General features: G+C 39.3%; 1 protein-coding gene and 1 long non-coding RNA gene across 2 annotated transcripts in view; both read left to right on the top strand.

The window, feature by feature from the left end:
* SLC25A36 (solute carrier family 25 member 36) overlaps window positions 1–14,400 on the top strand; it is a 37,208-nt gene extending 22,808 nt beyond the window's left edge. Inside the window, exons 5-7 of the mRNA XM_068953979.1 lie at window positions 4,483–4,549; window positions 8,294–8,583; window positions 9,394–14,400. Of these exons, the coding sequence (XP_068810080.1) occupies window positions 4,483–4,549; window positions 8,294–8,583; window positions 9,394–9,587 (551 nt within the window). The 3' untranslated portion in view covers window positions 9,588–14,400. The remainder of the gene's footprint in view (window positions 1–4,482; window positions 4,550–8,293; window positions 8,584–9,393) is intronic.
* A 203-nt stretch (window positions 14,401–14,603) lies between these two features.
* Window positions 14,604–21,844, top strand: part of LOC138068132 (uncharacterized) — a 31,324-nt gene continuing 24,083 nt past the window's right edge. Inside the window, exon 1 of the long non-coding RNA XR_011142780.1 lies at window positions 14,604–15,564. This is a non-coding gene — a long non-coding RNA (uncharacterized lncRNA). The remainder of the gene's footprint in view (window positions 15,565–21,844) is intronic.

Below are 21,844 nucleotides of genomic sequence, written 5' to 3'. Positions count from 1 at the left end.
GGTGCTTGTTTCCTGTATGGCTTTCTAGTTTGCCTTCTTTTTAATGATTCATAGCCTTATTCGGACAGCGTAGTTGCAAATCTGTCACTACAAAACTACTTTGCCTATTATAGTATTACCAGTCTTTCTGAAACTCCAACTGGCAAACCAAGCCAAGCGTAGCCTTTACTTAATTTGGGACTGCTCTATTTGCAGAAGCGCCATACTTTTAAAACTTGTTAGTAGTACATACACAGTTAACTTGACAAATACCAAATAAAAAAGGTACTTGGTTCGCTTACTACTGATACTGGAAAGCTTGATTTCATAAGGCATCTTACCTGTACTTTCAGTCCTTTGTGACAAGGTTAGCATTCTTTTTGAATGGTATTTTGAGGGGGGAGTGGGGGAGGAGGAGGGTTCATTTATAAAATCTGACTTATAGGTAAGTATTTTGAGCTGTAAAATTGAACTGCTGCAAATGGGCAGAAATTTCAGTACTCAGTGCATTTTACACAACTATTTTAATATCTGTGGCCTGTTCTGATTATTTTTTCTTTCTTTTTTTCCTAAACTTTTACCTGAAAAAAGTAGATCTCACAATAATTAATTCACAAATCCTTCCAATGGGATTCAATTTGTACACATGTATCTGATGAGGTCACTGCTTGTTGTTATGATACAGAAAAGCCTGTGTCTATTTTAGGCATTTACTGTACATTTCTCCCGTGAAAAGAGTGAGATCGTGTCATCTCATGCTCCCCATCCGCAGGTCACTTCCTGCAGAAATATGGACTAACTTAAACCTCGTGAGTACTGAACTGAGCGTCTCTTGCAGCCTCTAGTGTAAGAACCACATGTTGGGTTTGTAATATCTATTAAATAAACACAGTTTTGGGAATTCACTTTCATTATCTTGAACTCAAATTATGTGCATTGTGCAAAGACATCACTTCTCCTTGACTCTATTCAAGAGTTAATTTTTTTGGTGCGGTTCAGGGAAAGGTGGAAAATACCTTTCACTGTCTGCTACTTTTATTTAGCTCTGCTGGCTAATTGAAGGTCCCTTACTTGGTTAAACTAGGCCTTTTTATTTTTTTTTTTTCCAGTGTCCCAGAGCTGCCTTTAAAATGCTGCAGCTGATATTCTGTGTTGTCACATTGTTTCAAAAACCTTTTTTCTTTTTCTTTGTCTTTTTTAAATGTATACTGTCTCCTTTCTGTCCCTTTCTGTTTTCTTTTAGTTTGTTTTTATTTTACTACTTTGAATTTCTAATTCCACATTCCATATTCATATGCGTCTGTATCAATTACACTGGCTTATAGATTAAAAAACTAACCTTTGAAATGTGATGCACAATAGGAATACCTGGGATCTTACCTGTCATTAGCTGGTATAGCTCAACAAACAGATTGAGTTCTTTCCCTCTAGAACGTGAATAAAATTTTCTAGAGGGAACTAGAATATAGAAAGAGGTAGAAGAACTGGTATTGTCGGATCGATCTGCACTCCCAATGAATCTGCAGTCTTAACTCTTTCCTGAGGATACAGCACATTCATAAACTTTAAGTGTTATAAAGATCACAGTTGAGATGAGCATGGGCGGGGGGGAAAAGCATTGGGATAGAGAGCCACAGACCTTCATAGTAGTAGTTGAAAGCCCCTCACCCTTACTTTCTTTTAACCAGTACTTTTGCTACAGATTTTCTATATTTAAAAAGAAAGCTTATCTTATCAAAGAGATCCCAAAATTCTGGATATTTTCTGTTTGAGAGCTATCCTTGAGGTCAGCATTGCTCAACTTAATGTATTTTGCTTGTTCCACTAACTGTATTACCTGTTAGAACTGAGCTGCAGTGATCTCATCTCAGACACCTGAATTATTGAAGGCTCTTTGATTTGAAAGCTTCAGTCCAAACTGTTCTGTTTAGGCTTAAAACAGCCCTAAGGAAAAACCTAGCTATGTTGTAAAGTATCTCCTCCTACTGTTAGGAGTGCTGTGATTAAATAATACTTGGAGCAGCCCAGGGAGAGTGAGTTTAGATGGAATAGGGCACAGCTGTGTCCTTTGCCAACCAGCATTTACTGGCAAATTCCAGTGTACTCCTTTCTGCCTAGAAATAGCCTGCTTCTGCTCTGGGCAAAAGTAGTCACTACTGCTGCTTGGATGTTGCCTCTGGTCTCAGCTATGTATTTTCTATTATGGGTTAGGATTAACAGACCAGTTCTTTATGCTGAATAGGGAGGAGAAAGGGCTGAGCAGAGAAATACTGCTATAAAACATAGGTTAGTGATAACAAAAAAAAAAATTCCAGAGACATGTAACTTAGAAAAAGTTAAATAGGGATGCAGATTTTTTTTTTTGGTCTTGTAGGCTGACTCAAAACATTTGTGGACAAGTGATTAAAAAGTAGGAGGGACTTTAGAATAATGTTTTTTTTCTTGAGGGAGAGGTCTTCTCTGGATAGTGTTTGATAGGGGGAAAGTTATTTTTTCCCCTGCCTTATTTCAGTATATTTGTTGCAATCCTGCACATATTGCATTTCACTGTCATGTAAATCTGGAAAGCTTCTGTTTTGAAGTAGAGAAAGAAACTTAAAGCTTTGTTAGTGCTAGTATAAAAAAAAAATCTTAAAATATAAGAATATTTCACTTTAGCGCAGTGCAGGGTTGAGTGATGCTGGAATTGGTGGAGTTTCTATGGCATAAACTGATATGTGAGGAAAGGCTCCAGCCACCTGAACTGCAGAACCTTTTTTGCAGATGTGCCTTTTTAAGGACATCCTGTGCCTTGTTAAGGCAAAGTAGTTCCCTGTTGCTCTATACACCAGTGGATATAAAACACTACTACTTTGGCTTGTTAAGATTTCACTCTTAATCATATGTGTCTAGCCATAGAAAAATAAGTAATGTCTCTTTTCAAAAAAACAAACAAACTTATCTACCCAGTGAGTTCACATGAAGTTACTCAGTTGGGAGTTGGAGTCAGTTTAAAAACCTATTTGTTCAATCAAAGATTCATGAAATTGCTAAGGGCTTTTTTTTGCTGTTTTGACACAGAAATACAGTCAAATCTTAGTAGCTACTTAACCTTACAGGTAGTAATAGTTTGTCTTGAGAACTGTAACTGGAAATACTAATGACCTATTCTGAAGACTTTGGGGGGGGGTACCTAAACCTTAAAACAGTTAAGATCCTCTGGCATTTCTCTCTGAGTATTTCAGTCATTTGTGTACAATGTAAACATAGATTGTGATTGAACAGAAGTAACCAGTATGCAAGCAGTTCTGCTAAATATATATATATGTAAGCTGTTAATGATCTCCATAAACAAGCTTATCAATAGCCACCTCTTTGTATAAGTATCATGCACCAGATAATGCACTGAACAAGGCAGTCTTTGTTGCTTTCCCTCAGCCCTAGTCCACTCCCTTGCAGGAGGGCAGCATGTCTTCATAGTGATATACAAGTGATGTGTGTCACTTAAGAAGCAGAGCATCTAAATTTACCATCTCTTGCCTGGCCATGTTCCAGTCCTTCCCTTTCCCTCCTGCAGACATGTCACCTCATTAACGGTGCACGTGTGGTATTACAACTCTAGATGTTTTTTGTTTTTTATTTTTTTCAGAGCTGCCTTTCACTCTGCTCTTTTTTTCTCCACAGTTGTACAGAAGTAAGAGTGATTCTCACATTTTTTTTGAATTTGTTTCCTTTTTTCTTTTTCTTCTGTTTTTTTTCTTTAGTGGACTGAAAATCGTAGTTTTAACACTTTGCCCTGGTGTAAGCCCAAATAGTTGCTGTCTGTCTGGATAATTAGAAGCCATACTATATATCTTAACAATGAAAACACTCATATGCTTGTATAAGTATTTCTGGGCCAACCAACAATCTTTGCTTTAAATACTAAATAAAACATTAGCTCTCAAATTTAACTGCTGTTTATACTTAAGTATTTAAAAAAAAAATCTCTTAACTTGCAGTAATATATGCCTCTTAACTACACCAAAAGTAGTATTGATTCAGTTTGCATGCTTTTAAACTCAGATTGTATTTCAGGTAGAAAATTAAATTGACATAACGTTTTCTACTATCTTGAATTGCTATAGCTGTATTTGCAACATGCTCTTCTTGAAATGTTTCCAAACTAATTGGCTAACACTAGTCTAGCTAGCTTTGCTGTTCTGTGGTGTCAAAACAGGGTTGGTATGAGTGGACAGGCAGAGAAATGCACACAATTGGGATTATTTTATTTGGGGAAACTCTGGCTAAGAATTAGACTTTCAAAATATTAATATAAAATTCGTTCTAAAAATAATGTTTATTGGCTGTATGGATTCTTGAAATATTGTTAAAGGGCTACAATGGGTACTTTCTAAAAATCAGTATAGTCTGAGGTTTTTTCATCAACTGTACCTTACTGTGTGTGTTTCAACTTAGGTGCAGTTGCTTTTGTGGGGCTATCATGATCCTATCACATCTAACTTTTTTAAAATGTTTATTTAGGTTTTACTGCAATCACAACCACCAATCCCATTTGGCTAGTAAAGACACGATTACAGCTCGATGCAAGGTAAGAACGTTAAGAGAACTTAGTAGTGACAATTGGAAACCTTACTGCCATAATAAGGTTTTGCTTGGAGTGATATTGTGAATTTGCTCTGCTTCTCAAGAAATGTTTCTTTTAATAGTCAACACTTCAAATTACGTAGTTGGTACTGATCTCTCTACAAGTCACGCTACTGTTGTTCTCTGTTTTAGTCCCTCCATGTTATTAAGGCATGCCTGAGGTATTGCAGTAGTCTCTGGCCGACAGATTCTGAATGAATGACAAAGTTAAGTCTCAGTGTTTTGTCAGTCATGAATTAATGCGTAAAAAAACAAGTATGTTTCCAGGGATTTTTACGTCAACAGCTAAAAACAGTGAAGTAAGGATGTTAGCATTTTAGCAAAAGTTCAGGATAATACCTGAAACAGTTTTCCATTTCTTTCACATATGAGCTCTAGTCTATAAAAGCGTGACTTTCATCAATCCAGGCACATAAATTGCCCTAACATAGGGTAGTCAATAGAAGTTGTCTGGGGTCACCACAAAATCAATTATGGAAAGCGTTTATTCTTCCCTGACTATTTGCATAAAATAATTATACCCTATTACAAGGTCTGTAAGAAGAGCTTTATCTGAGTCTCCCTACAGTTCTAAATAGATATGCTGCAAGTGTCTCAGTGAAGCTGTCTTGTTCACTTTTATAGACTGCCTTTCTGGAAACTTGATGTACAGTATCAGATAACTTCATCTACCCTTCATCCACTAATGAGCCAGAACTGCTTTACAGCTCACCTGTTCCTTTTTCTAGTAGTGAAGTGTGAAAACATCAGCCCAGAAAATCACAAACTTTCCTGTGTGATGTATCTCTGTGATAATGGGTTTTTGTTGTTGTTTTTCTTTCCTTCACAATCATCTTAGTGACTTTGTTCTGTCAACTAAGATTCATCTTTTTGAGGGGGCGGGGGGGAAAGAAAGCCTAATTTATAAGTGTAGGCAACACTAATCCTATCCCTCTGTTTTAAGAGAGTTCAGTAGACTAAGAGTCTAAAATCTAAGTACAAAGTTTGCAAAGAAGTCAGCTTAATTCCTCCCTCTGAGTCTCTGAAGGTTGTATGGGCAGAATGTGCTAATGGGTGATGTACAGAGGAATGAAACGTACCAAACGTAAGCCCTGATATACATTTGAAGTTTCTGCTATCTTAACAGTTGAAGTGCTCTTTCTGCTAGTGTGTGCCACAATAGTATGTGAGGTTTTGTTTGTGTAGTAGTATTTGCTTTGGGAACAGGTAACTGTTAAGTGGTTCTGATCTATTGTATAAGAACTGTAGATGTTGTGCAGAGTTTAACTATTTTACTGTCTCGGGATTCTCATAAAGCCAAGTCATGGCAGTGTATATCCCAAGAAGTAACTAGGCATCAAAATGTCATTAAAACTTAAAAAAAAAAAAAAAACAAAAAAAAAAAAAACAGTCAATTTGTCATTGGAAACTGCTTTTAGTTGTAGAAGCTGCCATTGAAACTTTTATTTCTGTATTGCTTTTAACTAAACTAACTCAAAATATTAGAGTTCTGTCTGAGTGGATTAGTTGATTAAGGTCAGTATCCTTTTTTAATTCCAGGTAAATGCTGTCTAAATTAGTGGGGGGGAAGGGAAGGATTATAAGGCAAAATTACTGTACTAGGCACTACTGTCTTGATACAAACTGCCAAATATTTTTGAAATACTAACTCCCTAAAATTCCTACTTTAAGGGTCAATTGGTCTTTCTGTATTAATGCACATACTAGCATTCTTCCTCTTAGCAGGCATATTCTGCTGCAAGATGACAGTAGTAAACACATCCAGAGCTAGTTTTATCGCGAGTCGTCTTCTGATGCTACCATGCAATTGGGGTGATGATTCCATGACAGCAGTGTTTTTTGGTGTATGTGCAACCTGATAGTGTCTTATACTTGTCTTTTTCCATTAATCAGTTTACTTAAACCATATGGCTGAGGGAAAGTTACGGAATTTGTGCGTTACTCCTGTACATAGCATCAAGTGCATTGTTCATGGGGGAGACGTGCAAGAGGAAGTGTTTTCTGTCCTTGAGTGCAGGACAACAGTTATATAGGCTAACCCAGCACTACTATGTATTGTTTTCAGCTCTTCTAATCTAGTTGTCACTAGAGGCAGAGAACATTCGGCATAGAGGATTATCCTGCCCGGATCCTGTTTGTGCTGAAGTTCTCAAAACTCCCATTGGGAACAAAACTCAACTTCTTCCAGGTCTTACTGGGATCAAAGTGAAACTGCTTTAGGCTAATGCAACATAGTTCATCTTACACATCAGAAGAGCTGCTTCTTAAAGCAGTCTCTGTGGTTCCCCCCCTCGCATGGGTCATGTGGATATGGGCTGTCCTCAGGAGCTGCAGCTGTAGGTCCTTCTGCTCCTCTTTCCAGCTGCACTTCTGCTCAGTTCTCTTGTCATGTCAGCAGTATTATCCACTCCTCTGCAGCATCAGCAGCTTACCTCAGTCCTGATCTGATTTGTAGCTATGTGTACATGTTTGTCTGCTTTTTTTCCTTTCTCCAAAATGACACTCTTAATTGTGCTTGGTACCTTGTTTCACTGCTGTCTGATAAAGCAGGTTCAAAACATCAGGCTTTAAATTCTGCCATCTAGTGATGCCTCATTCTAATTGCACAATGGTACTGTTGCTGTCTGTTTTGCTTTGACATATCCATGTGATCTGGTAGTTTCTCATAAGGATAGTTACTGTCTTATTCCATGCTGCTTCCTTGCTCCAACAGGAGACCTCTGCTGGCAGAATCCAGGTGCTTCAAGTGGCTGCACTCAAGTGCTGCAATGAAGCATGCTTTATGCAGTGTCATAAAGGTTTTGTGCAATTGTATACAGTGTTTTAAATATTTCAGGATGTGCAATGCCCACATATATATAGGTTGATAGTGTCTAGCATAATCTGAAATTTATTTTTGATGTTCATTTCATTGACATCACAAAGTAAAAAGCAAGAGGCTGAAGACTTAAGATTTCAATATTCAAGTGTGAAATGAGCATGGGAGGGGGGAAAAAAAATCTAGTGAGTATATTTGACGTCAGCTGTGGCTTAGTGGAATCAAATAAAAGCTACTTTCATTATATTGGTTGGTGTGCCTTCTTCAGACCAGACCTACAAGCTCTTCACTAAGAACTGTAGTGGTGTATGAGGCATGATGTTTGAACTCATAGCTACCCCTTTGTTAGTGTGCCTCACAGTTGTGTAATCTTAAAGGCTGTATTGCAAGACCTGTACTTCTAGAATAGAATGGGTAATTGTGAGGCTATAGGAGCTGTTCATGTAAGGCAAAATTGAGGTGGGAGGACACCTGATCTCTACATTTAAAAAAAAAAAAAAAAAAAAAAAAAATTTCCTCCACCCCAGCTCACAAACTTTTGATTCACTTGTCAATTTTCAGGCAATTTGATTCACAGTCCTATAAGACTTGAACAGACCTGGAACTGCTTGACAACTATGTATGGTGTTTGTTTCTTTAGTCACAATTTAACCTTTGGCCTGGATAAAACAACATTTGTCAGTGTCTAGTGCTGAAGGCCTTTGGGACCCTGACTTCAAGTTCTGTTTTCTGAAGCATATCTGATTTGGAGCCCTTGGCATCAGTGTGAGATGTTTCTGAAGTTCCACTGTCACTCAAGGGACGCTGCTTAATTATCTTTCAGTCTCTAGTTGCACCAGCTTCATGTCTATTTTGTTCTTCTCTTTTCAGGAATCGTGGGGAAAGGCGAATGAGTGCTTTTGAATGTGTCCAGAAAGTTTATCGATCAGATGGTATTAAAGGCTTTTACAGAGGAATGTCAGCATCATATGCAGGCATATCTGAGACTGTTATTCATTTTGTTATTTATGAGAGTATTAAGCGAAAACTACTGGAGTATAAAACTGCTTCTGGCATGGACAATGAGGATGATTCATCAAAGGAAGCTTCGGACTTTGTTGGAATGATGATGGCTGCTGCCACTTCTAAAACTTGTGCAACATCTATAGCATATCCTCATGGTAAGTGGGATGTCTCAATCAAAGCAGTCAATAGGAGTCTTTTCAATGACTTCTGACAGACCTCTGGTTCACTGGCTCAAGAGTCCAGAAGAGCTATTTCTTTGTCTGATGCTCCTTACTTTTGATTCAGCAAGTCAACAGGAGTTCATAGTGTTCAGAAATAAAAGTGGAAAATACTTCCAAAAGGATATTTAGCATGGCTCCTTTTAGGTGTTGTTTGCTTCCCCCCTTCCCACACCCCTCCCCTGCACCCACAAAGGGTTTGCCAGGAGTCTGCCCAGAAATATTTAGGGATACAGTAGTCTTCCACCTGGAATCTCTCTGCACTCTGCAGTTTCTCATAACTCATCAGTGAGTTTGTATCTTCCTTCTAAGAAAACAGGCAAGGCAGTACTTGCTAACATGTCATTCTTCATGTTGCTGTCCTGTTGGGTTTTTAGTTGCACTTGATTTTCCAGTAAAGTAGTTGTATATACTCCTGAGGTTTTGGTGGGTTGGGTACTTCACTGATGGCAAGCTCCAAGCTAAAATGTGAGCCCAGACATCAGTCCTCTTCTGGATGTTCTCGAAGCAAACTAACTTCATTTGCTCAGCTAAATATCTGACGCTAGCTAAACATCTAACTTGTTTTGCTCTTCCAAATGCTTAGTTTGCCCCTCTTTGTCTTCCTCTTCTGATTTTTTTTTTTTTGGAGGTTTTTTGAAGTTTTCTGATATTGAGAACTTAAGGGGAAGGTTGCTTTCTGATTTAAAATCATTAACTGGTTGCTGGAAGACAGTGGTGACATAACATGTGGTTTTCTTTATGCAGAGGTTGTACGAACAAGGCTAAGAGAAGAGGGAACAAAATACAGATCTTTCTTCCAGACATTATCTTTGCTTGTGCGAGAAGAAGGATATGGAGCCCTCTACCGAGGTTTAACTACACATCTGATCAGACAGATTCCAAACACAGCTATCATGATGTCAACCTATGAAGTGGTAGTCTACCTGCTGGATGGATAGCAGTGTCACAAGGCCTTCTAGAGGAAGGTGGAAGACTGAAAGACTGCAGTGGACCACCAAATGTTAATGCTGGTGTCATGGGCAGAAGGAAAATTGTATCAGGAACATGCAGCTATGGATGAAATAGAAGATTGATTGTGGGCAACTATGAATAATTGTGCTGCCTTATTGTATGGTCTCTTGGCAATGTGACAAATGGGGGCTGCCCCTTAGGGAATGCCTTTACACACCTCTTAATTCAAAATTGCTGTTTGCTTTACATGTCTTAATTTAGACAAGGCCATTCAGTCAGCTTCAGAGGCCTGATGAGTGAGCAGGGGGGCATGAAATAAATCCGAGGTCAGCCCTATTTGCTTCTCTAAGTGATCGCTCTTCAGTGCACTTTTCTGTTCTGTTTTATTGCACAGTAACCTTGTTGGAAGGATGGGGAAGATCAGATTACATACTTATACCTTTCCATACCTGAAACGACTTTCACCTGCTCTGAAGACTGTATTACAGAGACTGAGGTAGCATTTGGCATGTGTAGTATTTCCATGTTGCTACCTCAAGGTAAAATATAGCGCAGGGACACAGAACTGAAATATTTCCTTACTGCAAAAGGTGACTTAACCCTCCACCCTACCCTTGATGGTTGAGCAGTGTTGTAGGTTAGGAGAGAAGATCGAATTGTTGAACTCCTCAGGTTACCAAGCTCTTAATACTGGTGTACGCAGTTTTCTAGTTCTGCTGCATCATCTCTTCCCCCCCTTTCTCCCTCCTCCTTTCTAGAAGCAAGAGACCCATAAAACATTCTCTATCAATTTTCCTTGCCAACTTGTCAGGTCACTCGCGCAACTAAGGAAGAATTTGCTGAATGTTGTTTAATAGTATCCTTAGGGATTGTCAGTGTAATGGTATATCCTAACTAGTCCAGCCTACTGTTTGTGAAGACAGGATTACTCAGTTTCATGCTTCCCAAGAATAAGTTATATTATCCTGAAACTACTCTTTGCAAAGCCTGACCTAGCTTACAAATACCTGCATTGGAGTACAGGGGAAGAACACATATCACCGTGGCTAAGACAACCAGAAAGCGGAAAATGAAGTTGGAGTTAAGAGTTTTTTCAGTGTAGTGAGCCTCTGATCAGAGTGATGGAGAAAATCGTAATGGAGAATATTTTGTAAGCATTCCCTTTTAAAATTGTTGTATCGCTTCTTTCAACTTGAGCCTGCGTACAGAGCTGCAGCTGACAGTATAACCTTGTCCCCTGAATTGTCTGAATATTCAGGCATTATTTTTTCATTCTTTTGCCAGTAGTTTGTAGAACAATGTGTTGCATTCAGCAGCAGGACTTAGCTAGTTTGTTCTATCATAATTTACAGGGTTTTCCAAAACCATACAGCTGGAATGTCAGAGGTTTAATGTTACAAGAACTTATATAGCTTTGTAAACAAACCTTTCATCTGCACCTTGACTACTTCTCAAACTGCATCCATGGTCCTTATGAGGAAGGTGACATTATAAATCAGGGGCCATAGCTTTCTATACATAAATGCTGCTACACTGGTATGACAGAACTGTGCAGTCAGCTCTTCCAGTGTGGTACTTCAGTATACTTAACTGTGTTGTGTGCAATGGCTTTATCTTATGAATGACTTATGCACTTTGTGGCCTTCTTCTGGCTTGTGACTCTTCTTTCTCTTACTGGTTATCTATAGCCCAAACCTGCATTCAATACGTGCAGTTCTATTTTAAACAAAGCATGTGGTTTGGTTTCCATCTGAGCTCTGCAGGATAAAGCATTATATGCTGTAGATCAATAGGATCTCTTGCAGGAGTTCTGTAGGTTATGTGTAAAGGCTCAAAGCTTACAGAATGATCAGTCTGATTTTTCATTTGTTTTGCCTTATTTTGACCCCATCATGTCCTCCACACTATGTCAGAAATATTTCAGTACTCTACATAGTTCTCTGTACTAATTGCTCATGCCTCTTAAGAGCCGCCTACAGAGTGCAGTGCCCACTGTAGTGTCCTTGCAGTGGAGATTTGGCTGGATTGACTTGTTGTTGGAAAATCATCTTGCCCTTTTTAAAGAAGGGATACCATGGTCTGCAATTTGCCTGGAAATGAACGTGATTATGTTAAGCAAGCAAGGGGAGTATTTAAATGTATCTTCTAAAATGGGCTTTTTTTCTAATAATATTTCCAGAAAAAATTTTGCAGTATTTTGTATTATTATTGACTCTCTGGCTTTTTAGGTCTTGCTATGATAACATTTTTCAGATAACGATAAGTACAGGAATAGCCGGTTACTAGAATCTCTGTTCTGAAGAAAGTAGGTTACTCTTTGGGTATCCAGATGGTTCAGTCATAGCTAAATTTCCAGTTGGCAAGAAAATGCAGGAGACTTTATTCAGTGTTGAAGTTCATGAATACAGTTGATATTGGATTAGCCTAGGTTTCATGAGTTACTCTGTTTAGTGGATCAGTTCCCCTTGGTTGCATGTACCTCTCCTCTGTTAGCTTGCTGGGTACCATGTGTGTGCCTTGTCTGAATGAGGACAGGCTCCATGCAATCACTTCAAAAACAGAAGTTTTAAAGTAGAAAATGTGAACTCCCATACCCAACTGTCCTTGTTAACAGCCAAGAGGAGACAATCAGCTTTTTGTTCCACTTTTCTAATTGGGGGTTAGGCGATGTTTTAAACTTCAGGGGTGATTATTCTTGTTTGTTTGCTTTTATGTAACAAAATATAAGCCCAAAGTTACTTGGGATTTTTGTCTTATTTTTTAACTAGCAGTACAAAGTTACCTCTGAAATATTTCCCAAAGATCTTTAAATTATTTATAAAATTTTCTTTATAATAAAATCTCAAAGGGAATAAGATGCTACATTCAGTGATATCCTTAACTAAAAAACTGAAAGTACATTCAAACTTCCTTGTAACTTAGATGGTCATCTCACTTTATATTTTCATGTAGTGCTTATGTCACTTTTTCTCAGCTACAGAGGCAAAGGCCTTGGGTGTGTGAAGCTGTTCTCAGTGATGAGTTTCTTTCCACATACGTCCTGTGCTTAGATGAAACTTAAAAGTAACATTTTGCAATGATATTTAACTTGGCAATCAGTTAGACTGTGCAAGACTGCAGTTTTCTACATCCATCAAAAGATGGCACTGGAGCATGCCCAGATCGGGGGTTGCTGTGTGTGTGCCAGCAGGGGCTGTCCTTGGAGTACCTGAAGCGTCGTGGTGTGACCCGGCAGGGGAGGATGCCCGGGTGTGAACAAGTGCTGTGGAGGTGCAATCAGGTGCTGCAGCCCCTGTTCCTGGGCAGCGCCTGCGCTGCGGTGGCGAAGCAGGTGAGTGCTGGGCATCATGGTGCACCAGGCCCAGCCTTTCAGCTGGCTGCTAGGTCTGCTCTTGCTCTGTTTCTCATCTGCTAGTGTATGTTGTTTTTAAGTAGGCTTACACTTGGGTATCTCGGAGATTGTTTTTGGTTATTTTAATTGTACATAACTGAAACATCAGCCTCTCCACTTGTATATTGTCCTTACACCAATATAGTTCCCTGTTTACATAATGCACTCTGTACATTTCCTTTCTAACTGAGGTGTCTGGTAATGACAGTTTCTGTTATACTGTTTGTGTTCTTTATAACTATCTTTGTAACATTCCTCGGAGTGTAGCATTTTAAAGGAATGCTTCCAGAGAAAAAGATTGGAGATCCTTTCTAAATGTTGCTTCATATTTAAAATCTATTTAAATTCAGAAAACAAGCTGAACACTGAAGTGTGCCTCGGTAAATGTAACCTTTTTCTCTTTAACTTTCTGTCTGTGAAGGCTTGGTCATGTAAGTTTTCGTTTCCTCTATTTAAGAGAATCTGCCTACCCTGCATATGTGAACATAATTATGCCCTAGGAGTCATAGCTAAACACTCACAAATGACAGTTTGAGAGTACTTTAATGCTTATGTGAGGTTTGCTGCTATTCTTGCATACATGTAGTTTGCTGTAAACTATGTGCATTTTACTCTGTATTTATATAGCTAACTTTTTTGTTTGGATTGTTTTCAGCGTAAAAGCAAATTAAAATTATGTGCTCCTATTCAAATGTTGCATTCTGTGCTAAACTGTACACTATTTTTTAACCTTTTAATTTTTTTATTATTGATATACCAGTGCCTGGACAGTTGTGATTAAAAATAAGTAACTCCTTAGGAGATTCCTGTGAATCTTTTTATCCTGTGCCATTTTAAAGTAGCTGAAAACAATGTTATCTGTATTTTATGTATGGTATGTTCTTGTTTGGGTTTCATGGATGACTTAAGTCAGATGTTTCTTGCAGCTGGATTTGAATACTGTAAGCAGTTACCTCTGCACAACTAAGTGTTACTGACCTTCAGCTGAGATTTGATAATTGATGATCAGAACAATTTTGCCCATTTAAAGCATCAGCTAGTACAAACCACTGCTGAAGACTGAAGACTTAAGGCTGAAATTCCTTAAAGTGCTTAAACTTGATTGCAGGCACAGGTATAACTGTCCCTGAATTTGAAGCATTCTTAGATATCTACTGTTAAAAAAGAAAGGATGTTTGACCTAGAATCACTGCTCAGAACTTCTCACAAATCCTAACTTGGGTCAGTGTTCTGCAAATATACCTGGGTTTTTGCTTGGTGCTGTCCAATGTTTCTTCAGCCAGACCATGTTCCAAAACTGAATCCTTACCATCCTTTAATAGGGAGCTGGGCCTGATGTCTGATTTGAGACTTTGAGCCTCTCAGTACTCCAAAATATGTATTAAAACAGCGTGTCTGTGGTGACTTTTTTCAGTTGATGTTAATGCTGATTGATCCACCTTGCTCTCCATGTTGCATGTCCTAGCTTCCAAGTACGTAAATGAAGGCAAACTAGTCTTAACTGAGGTATAGGCTGACATTAATGCAGCCATGTAGACTGACATAGATGCAACCTAAAAGCATGTGAGGTTTATTCAATGTGTTTTTGTGGTAGTATTTTTTTTTTTTCCTCAAAAGAGCGCTCTTGAATTTGATAGTGCGCTCTTTGGGGAGAAAAAAGAAAAAGTATTTCCAAAGACGAATAACTCTCCTCTATTCTTCTATGCACTGTTGCTGGCAAGTGCGCTTTTTGCTGACTCAGAGCATTATCTCCCTGCACAGTTTCTGTCAAAGGCAGGAAATGCCAGGACAGGAATCTATAATTCTCATGAACAAATTGATGCAAACAAAACACTGTAACAGTGGAAACATACTGAAGGGGAGGGACTTCTGTTTTGTAAATGGAATATTGCAAGGCTGGTTTCACTAAAGCAGAGACACCTGGCCATTACAGAGCCATTACAGAGCTGAGTGAAGTAACTCAGAGCTTTTGAAGAGCTCCAGGGGGCAAAATTTATTGCTAATTTTAGGTAGATTGCAATGTAAAGGAGTGTTTCCTCCCTTAACTATGGTTATTCAAAGCTGGTGACTCTTCCTAATCCTGTTCTGGCAGCAGACATCTGGGAAGGGGCTGAGGCTGTAAATGTTGAAGTTAATGCATCTGGAGTGTAAATTAAGCTTAAAGCAGTTCATTCCACAGGCCTGATTAGCACATCAAAAGTTGTGAAAAAACAGGTATGTTAAGTGCAGCTCTGGCAGAAAATATTTTAAGGATTCTGATAATTTAGGAGTGTAACTATAATTAGAGACTAAATGTAGTATCAATATTTTAGAGGGAACAAAAAATGAGACAATTAGACTCCTGTGCTTGTAGTAAGTAGAGCTCTATTATTCCCCTCTCCTGCGAAGTATGTTGCAGATAAAGGTAAATGGACAGGCTGAAATTGCAAGTAAAACTTGATCATGCCAAAATAAGCTGACTATCTGATCATCTATATTTTAGATGAAGGAAATGCAGGAGACCCAGTCCATATGGATTTTGTGGAAGTATCTGATGTGGAGCCACAAAGAATCTGTAGACTATTCCAACATGGGTAAGACCTTGGCTAAAGAGGAGATCTTGTAAAGAGAACTGTTGAACTGTGGGTGAATACTGTAAATGCTGGATGACCTCTGAAAGATTTTGTCAAGGGCTGATCTTGGTATTGTATTTAGAACTTGTCTAACTTCTTCTGCCAACACCACTGACTTACTTTCACGTGGTTTGTGGATAATTAACTTGGAAGAGTTGGCAGTAAGCTCTAGGTTTGGGATGTGATAAAGGAAAAAAGTAGATGATTGCTATGCCTGGACAAGTAAGGTAAACTTTAACAGTGCAAAATGCGCAGTTGATCAGTTACAGATTACTGATGAGAACTGTTGCTATAAGCTAGGAACACTCTTTCCTCAGGTGGAAAGGACAGAAGAGAGACTTGGTCCATCCAACAATGATGACTGATTCATGTATGTTTTTTTTTTTTTTTAAAAAAAAAAAGTTAATAGCATCCTAGGATGCTAAGGAAGACATTGCCAGTGCTTGGGAAGCATGAATAGCGCTGTATGAATCTTGGGCTGAGCTGGTTTGCAATACTAAGCACAGCTCTGGTTCACCGCAGTTAAGGCATTCAGAGAAGAGTAACAAAAATGATCAAGGAAAGGTGTTTGTATCATCCTGGGGAACATAAAGCTCCAGCTTAGCTTGATAACCCCTTGGGAAACAGTCCTCCATAAAAACCTCAGAGGAAAAATACCATAGGAGGAGAACATTAAGTTACAAAACCCTGCTGCTACAAAATGAAGAACTACTTGCTGGCTGTTGTTATAGCTAGCTTGAAAATAAGAGCTCTTAATGATTGCCAGAGAATCTTCAATAGCAGAGAGCAGAAAAAAGGAAAAGTCTCTTTTGAAAGAGCAACTCAAACAGCATGGGAAAGGGATAGATGATCTGGTTGCTCTGACAGCAGAGGCTGCATTTACTAATCTAGATGGTCCCTTCTGCATGTTTAATAGTGATTTGGCTCACTGTTTATTATTAATCACCTCCTGCTTGGGAGTGGTTTCTTTTAGAAGGATTTGTAGAAAAGATGAACTTCCCTTTTTTGGGGGGAAAAAAAGGGATTTCTTCCCTTTTCTTGTCTCCCTTAAAATCAGCCAAACCCCCAAATTTATCTTTCTAACATCCCTTTCACACATCTATCTTTAAGCTGTTTATTGCTTTTTTCTTTTAACTGTGTAGTGCCATGAATGTCCTTGCTGGTCTGAATTTTTCCAGATCTCTATTATGCGTTGCTTTTCTGCAAGTGCTACGGTTTGTCAGTGTCTGTAAGGAACAGTGCTGTATCGTGTGCAGCGGTGTCAGGAAAGAGCAGGTTGCTTGCTCATTGAGCACACAAGGAGCCAAGAAAATCCACGTGCAAGTCCACTTTGGTTAACTTGCACTGGGACTGAAATTTGCCAATCTTATGTTGACATGAGCATTCCCAATTTCTCTGATTTGTCCTTGGGGATAGAAAGAGAAAGTGAATGCTGAGAATATCATAACTTTGTTAGCAGTAAGCATGAATCCCTCTTCCCAGAGGTGGGACGCCTTTGCAGGGAATTGTCAGACACAGTGACATAGATTTCCCTAGGCGTTCCCCATTTCCAACCATATCTAGGAGCAAGGTACGCTGGGAAAGAAATAGGTGTTTTCTTTCTCATCTGCTGGAAATAGCCAAAGATGTATATCCTGTTGTTACTCCTTTTACAGAGCCTAGAAATAGTTTCCTGTAGGAAACAATCCTTATTGATGTGCAAATGCATCTTTATTTTTTCTTTGTCCTCCCTTGCTGTCAAGGGCAGGCAAGCAGAGGTTGTTCTGAGACTGGTAAATTTTCATGAAAATTATTCTCAGGTGTTTTTCTTCTGTCATTCTTTGAGGTATTTGTTTCCTTTCACGGTGATTGAATGACTTGCAAGTTGCTTTGGGGAACTCCAGCTGGATTCATGCTGGATACGCTTAAAGACTGGGGAATGTGGTTTGAATTACTTGTGTGAATGATAACAGATCATTTTTGTTTCATTTCCCTAAGAGACTAGTTGAGGGGAAAATGCTGAAAAATGACAGCCATCCAGCTATGCTTGTAGGGTGGTCTGATATTATTCCTTAATTCATTCAGGCAATGGACAAAGGCTTAAAGTGCTTTCTTTGCAATACTAAAAATTGCAAAACCAGTACAAAAATATTGACCTTTCCCCGTTAGAGAGAGGAATAGTTCCTAACTGCCCTAGTCCCTAACTGTTACAACTGAGAGGACTCTTGCCAAAATGTTATAGCTTAGATGTAAATAGAATATTACCTCTCTAGCAATAGCAGCTGAGGAGCTGTTGAAACCACACACACTGAAATGCTGAAGCTGCACAAGGGTGATGTTTGAGCTTGCAGTTCCCCGTAGCTCAGTTTAGTTGAGTCAGAATTGTGCTTTCTTCCCATCACCCTCTTTAGCAGGGTAAAATATTACCTCCTCATGGCAGAGGGAGGCATTTGAGGGGTCCTCAGATCTTATGAGATATTTTTCTGTGGGACATCATTCTGGTAGTTCTCAAGATCTGGGCTTGTTACTTGGGCTGTCAGTGACCCCCGCCTTCCAGCCCCCTTGAAAAAGGGCGCAGAATTATTTTTGGGAGGGATGGCTTTATTAGAGATGACAAACATGCAGTGACACTGAAGGAGAAGAAAGCGTGAGGTTTTGGCTTACTGGAAAAGACCAGAAGGCATGAGAAAACCCACAAATATCTCAAGACAGACAGACTCTGGAAACTCTGGGAAAACGTAGCGCTCTATTCCTCCTTGTTAAAAGATGCTCCTCCTAATCCAAAGGGAAAATTAGCTATGTGTGGTGGGAGTACCCACCAAGCTTGCTGCTCTTTCCTGAAGATGAAATAACAAAGGGACTCAGCACTGTAAATGAGCTCCTAAAGAAAGCTGCAGGCAAAGAGTTAACATCTAGGGAAGACAGAGAGCTGCTGTGGTTTCTAACTGCTTATCTGAGTCCCCAGGATGAATGAGACTTTGAGAACTGAGATCTATATTCAGTTTACATATACACTGTATATATCTTACTCAGTGTTTCTAGTTTGCATGTTCTGGGGATTCATAAGAGAAACTTTCCCAAGATCCAGTTTCTCTTCAGCCTTATGCCAGATTGTGACTTTGAAGAGGGACAAAATAAAGCTGTAGCAATTTCCCTGCCCCTTTGTACAACCGATGTAGCCTTTCTCTTTGCCGAAGCCAGATTTTAAAAAAAAGTGGGGGAAAGGGGTGTAGAGCAAAGACTAGGGAAACTTTCCTGCCTAGCTTTCTTCCTGATTTGGGTTTGCATCCACTTGTTAGATTTGTTTTTTACTGTACAATTGTACAGTTTTTCTTGTTTGAGTTGCAGGCTGTTAGCGCTAAAAAGAGTAACAGATGGAGAAAATACTGTCTTAGTGAGAAATACATCAGTTTTTCTACAAGCAAACTAAAGTCAGTATTGCAGAAATCTTCTGACAGCAACATTTACAAATATCCTGAGCTCATAGACTAAACAGAGCATTCTTGTAACTCAGTAATAAGTCTGGAGGTCTATGCTCAAGACAGTCTCCAAGCAGAGTATCAGCAGCATTACTGTTAGTGAGGTGTGCAGTGCATAAGAGGACTGAATGGTTTTTCACTCTGAACCTGGCTTATTCACTGTCATGTGGAATTAAGGTCAGGACAAAAGGAAAAGATAAAAATTAAGCTATTAGTCACAGTGAAGCTTTGAATAAGGAAGAAATGAGAACTATCCCAGCTCACTCCAGGTCCGGGAGTACTTTAATAGTAGTGTACTTGAACTGGCTGACTAAGCAGGTTTAGGCACAAAGCTGTATATTGTTTTATTTGGAATCCAAAGAGCAAATTTCTGCTAAAAAGAGAATATTGCTGTATGCAGTAGAATCTAGCACTCAGACAAGAGCTTTTGCATAGGCACTGTGCCTATACTAGCTGTCTGCTGCCTGATGTGTTTGGATGAAAGCATCACTGAATAGACTGGCACATGTTGCAGTTTTGCTCAGGCTGTGATTGATGATTTCATTCAGGCCTCAGCATGCACCAAGTTTGCAGCGTGGTGCTTCAGACTTAGTAATACTGCAGCGTGACCTAATACAGTATCAAGTCATCAGGATATAGCCTCTCTTTCCTGGAAGACTGACGAATGGGAAACTTCACTGGCATGCTAGTACTTTTCTTCTCCCTGTATCTGAAGTTTCATGCATTCAACCAGTCGAAATGATAAAGTGCAGCTGCCTGGGGTTGATGTGAGAAGTCCTCTCATTTCACATCAAAATGGAGAGTTCAGTTAAATCAGCTGTATATAACTCATGCCAGGTTCTCTCATAGCTGATGGAAGAAGATGCAGAAGGTGGCAAAGTCCCACTGTGATGTTCTGCCACCCTTGAAAAGAGCCTATTTCTTGAAGGTTTCATCCCTGAGTAACGGGGATTCCAGGGTACCTGGGTCCCCACGAGTCTTCCCTGAGTCACTGGGAAGAGAGCAATGCTGGAAAGCTTCCTTTGTAGCATAAACATTGACGTTAAGATGTTCCCAAGTGTTACAGGTCAGAAGGAAGAATTATAAAAAAGAATAAGCTTTTATAACTGATTGATTTCAGATAGCTGAATGCTTAGTGCTGTAAACAAAGGTGAAATTTTACTGACAGACATGACTGAAGAGTCTCATGTACTCTACAAGGTGTTGCTATCAGCTCCTCATTCAACGCAAATAGAAAACACAACAACAGCCTAGTTACAGAAAACTAGGGATACCTCCTAATGTTGCAGCATAAGTAAAATGGCAGAAGTCAGTCTGACCTTCAGTTCTACAGTTAAGCCCTCTTCTATCTAATCAGAAGATTTAGGGATTGGAGGGGCCTATTTGGACATTCACTGCTACCAGCTAAAAGTGACTGGGACGCATAAAGTGAGACTTATGCACTTAAATTCTACCAAAGACCCTAGTGCACCCTGCTGCTTAATCTTGAAGGTAGGTGAACTGCAGAAATGCTGAAGTCTTTAATTTTGCTAAGCACCTGGGAACTGTTCTTTGCTTCTGTCCACTAATGCCGCAGTGGGGTGGGAATGTGCAGCTTAGCCCAAAGCTCAATTGAGATCCTGAATTTGGGCATTCTTTTTTCCATTTCCATGTTTAAGGAGCTTGGCCTGGAAATAGCTGTTGAATAAAATGCACGGAATGACAGCTGCTTTCATTAATGACATAGGCAGTGTCATTCTCCTTTTTTTGTTCTAAAACAAAACAAAAAAAAACAGAGAGAAAAGAACACTTGGATTCAAATTACCTCTACCAAGAGACTTCTCACCTGTAAGTGTGCTATAGGGCATTCCTGGCCTAGAGGATTCTGCTGTTTCCCTGTTCAGCATCTATCGCTTTGCAGCCAAAAATTCAGGAATCTTAGCAAAAGGAAAGGAGGCAGGTAGGTATTCTAGTGGCTGCTTCTTGCCTCTCCTCTCTGCAAGGCATTAGCAAGAGTATAGAACAAGAAATGAAATCATAGTTTTGCTCCCAAAGCTGGTTTGTCTTTTGCTGTAACGTTCGTGTTTATTCCTATGCACACTTCTTGATTTTTTTTTTTTTTTTTTTTGCCTTTGAATTCCCTCCAAAGAATTTTGTAGTTTTCTGCACAGCAAAACTGCTTTAGCAGTGGGAGTTGAGACCATCCCTCCCCAGAGGAAAGAGTTTATATACATTTGAATCTCCTCAAGCTAAGGAAGGCCTTTGATTAGCTATACTGTTTCCAGTGGACCAGAACGCAGTCTGCCTTATTTGGATTTCTTTGAAAGAAAACGTGTCCAGTCTCCTGGGAGAGTCCTTGGCTGTTGTCTTAACTGGAGAGATTCTCTCTCTGTACCAGATATATTCTCAGAAGGTTTAGAGTTAAGATCTTGCCTCAGGTTTTTTTCTGTCTTGTTGCTCTAAATAGGTGCCTGATGAGCGTTCTGAATTTTGTTGGCCCTTTTAGACTAAAGGGGTCTTCAGGGGACTAAAAATACTATATTGCAGCGGGGAAACATTAGTGCCCAATTCAACTCTATTCTGCCAGGGCTGTCTGCAAATGTATTAGTGTCCTAAAGAGCTTAGAAATCTGGCATATAAGAAGTAGGGGCAAGGAGAATATGGAAAGTGTGTTGTATGTGTTTTTACCTTATGCAGTTCAGCCTTATGCAGATCATCATTTATAGCTTTCTTGGCATTATTAGTTAATAATTTTTCTTTTTTGTAGGCAGAAGTTGCTGCAGCACACAGGGGTGCAATTGCAT

This window comes from Struthio camelus, chromosome 9 (genome assembly GCF_040807025.1).
Source record: "Struthio camelus isolate bStrCam1 chromosome 9, bStrCam1.hap1, whole genome shotgun sequence".
NCBI lineage: Eukaryota > Metazoa > Chordata > Aves > Struthioniformes > Struthionidae > Struthio > Struthio camelus.
Note: the sequence above shows the minus strand (reverse complement) of the source record. Positions and strands in the feature narration are given on the sequence as shown.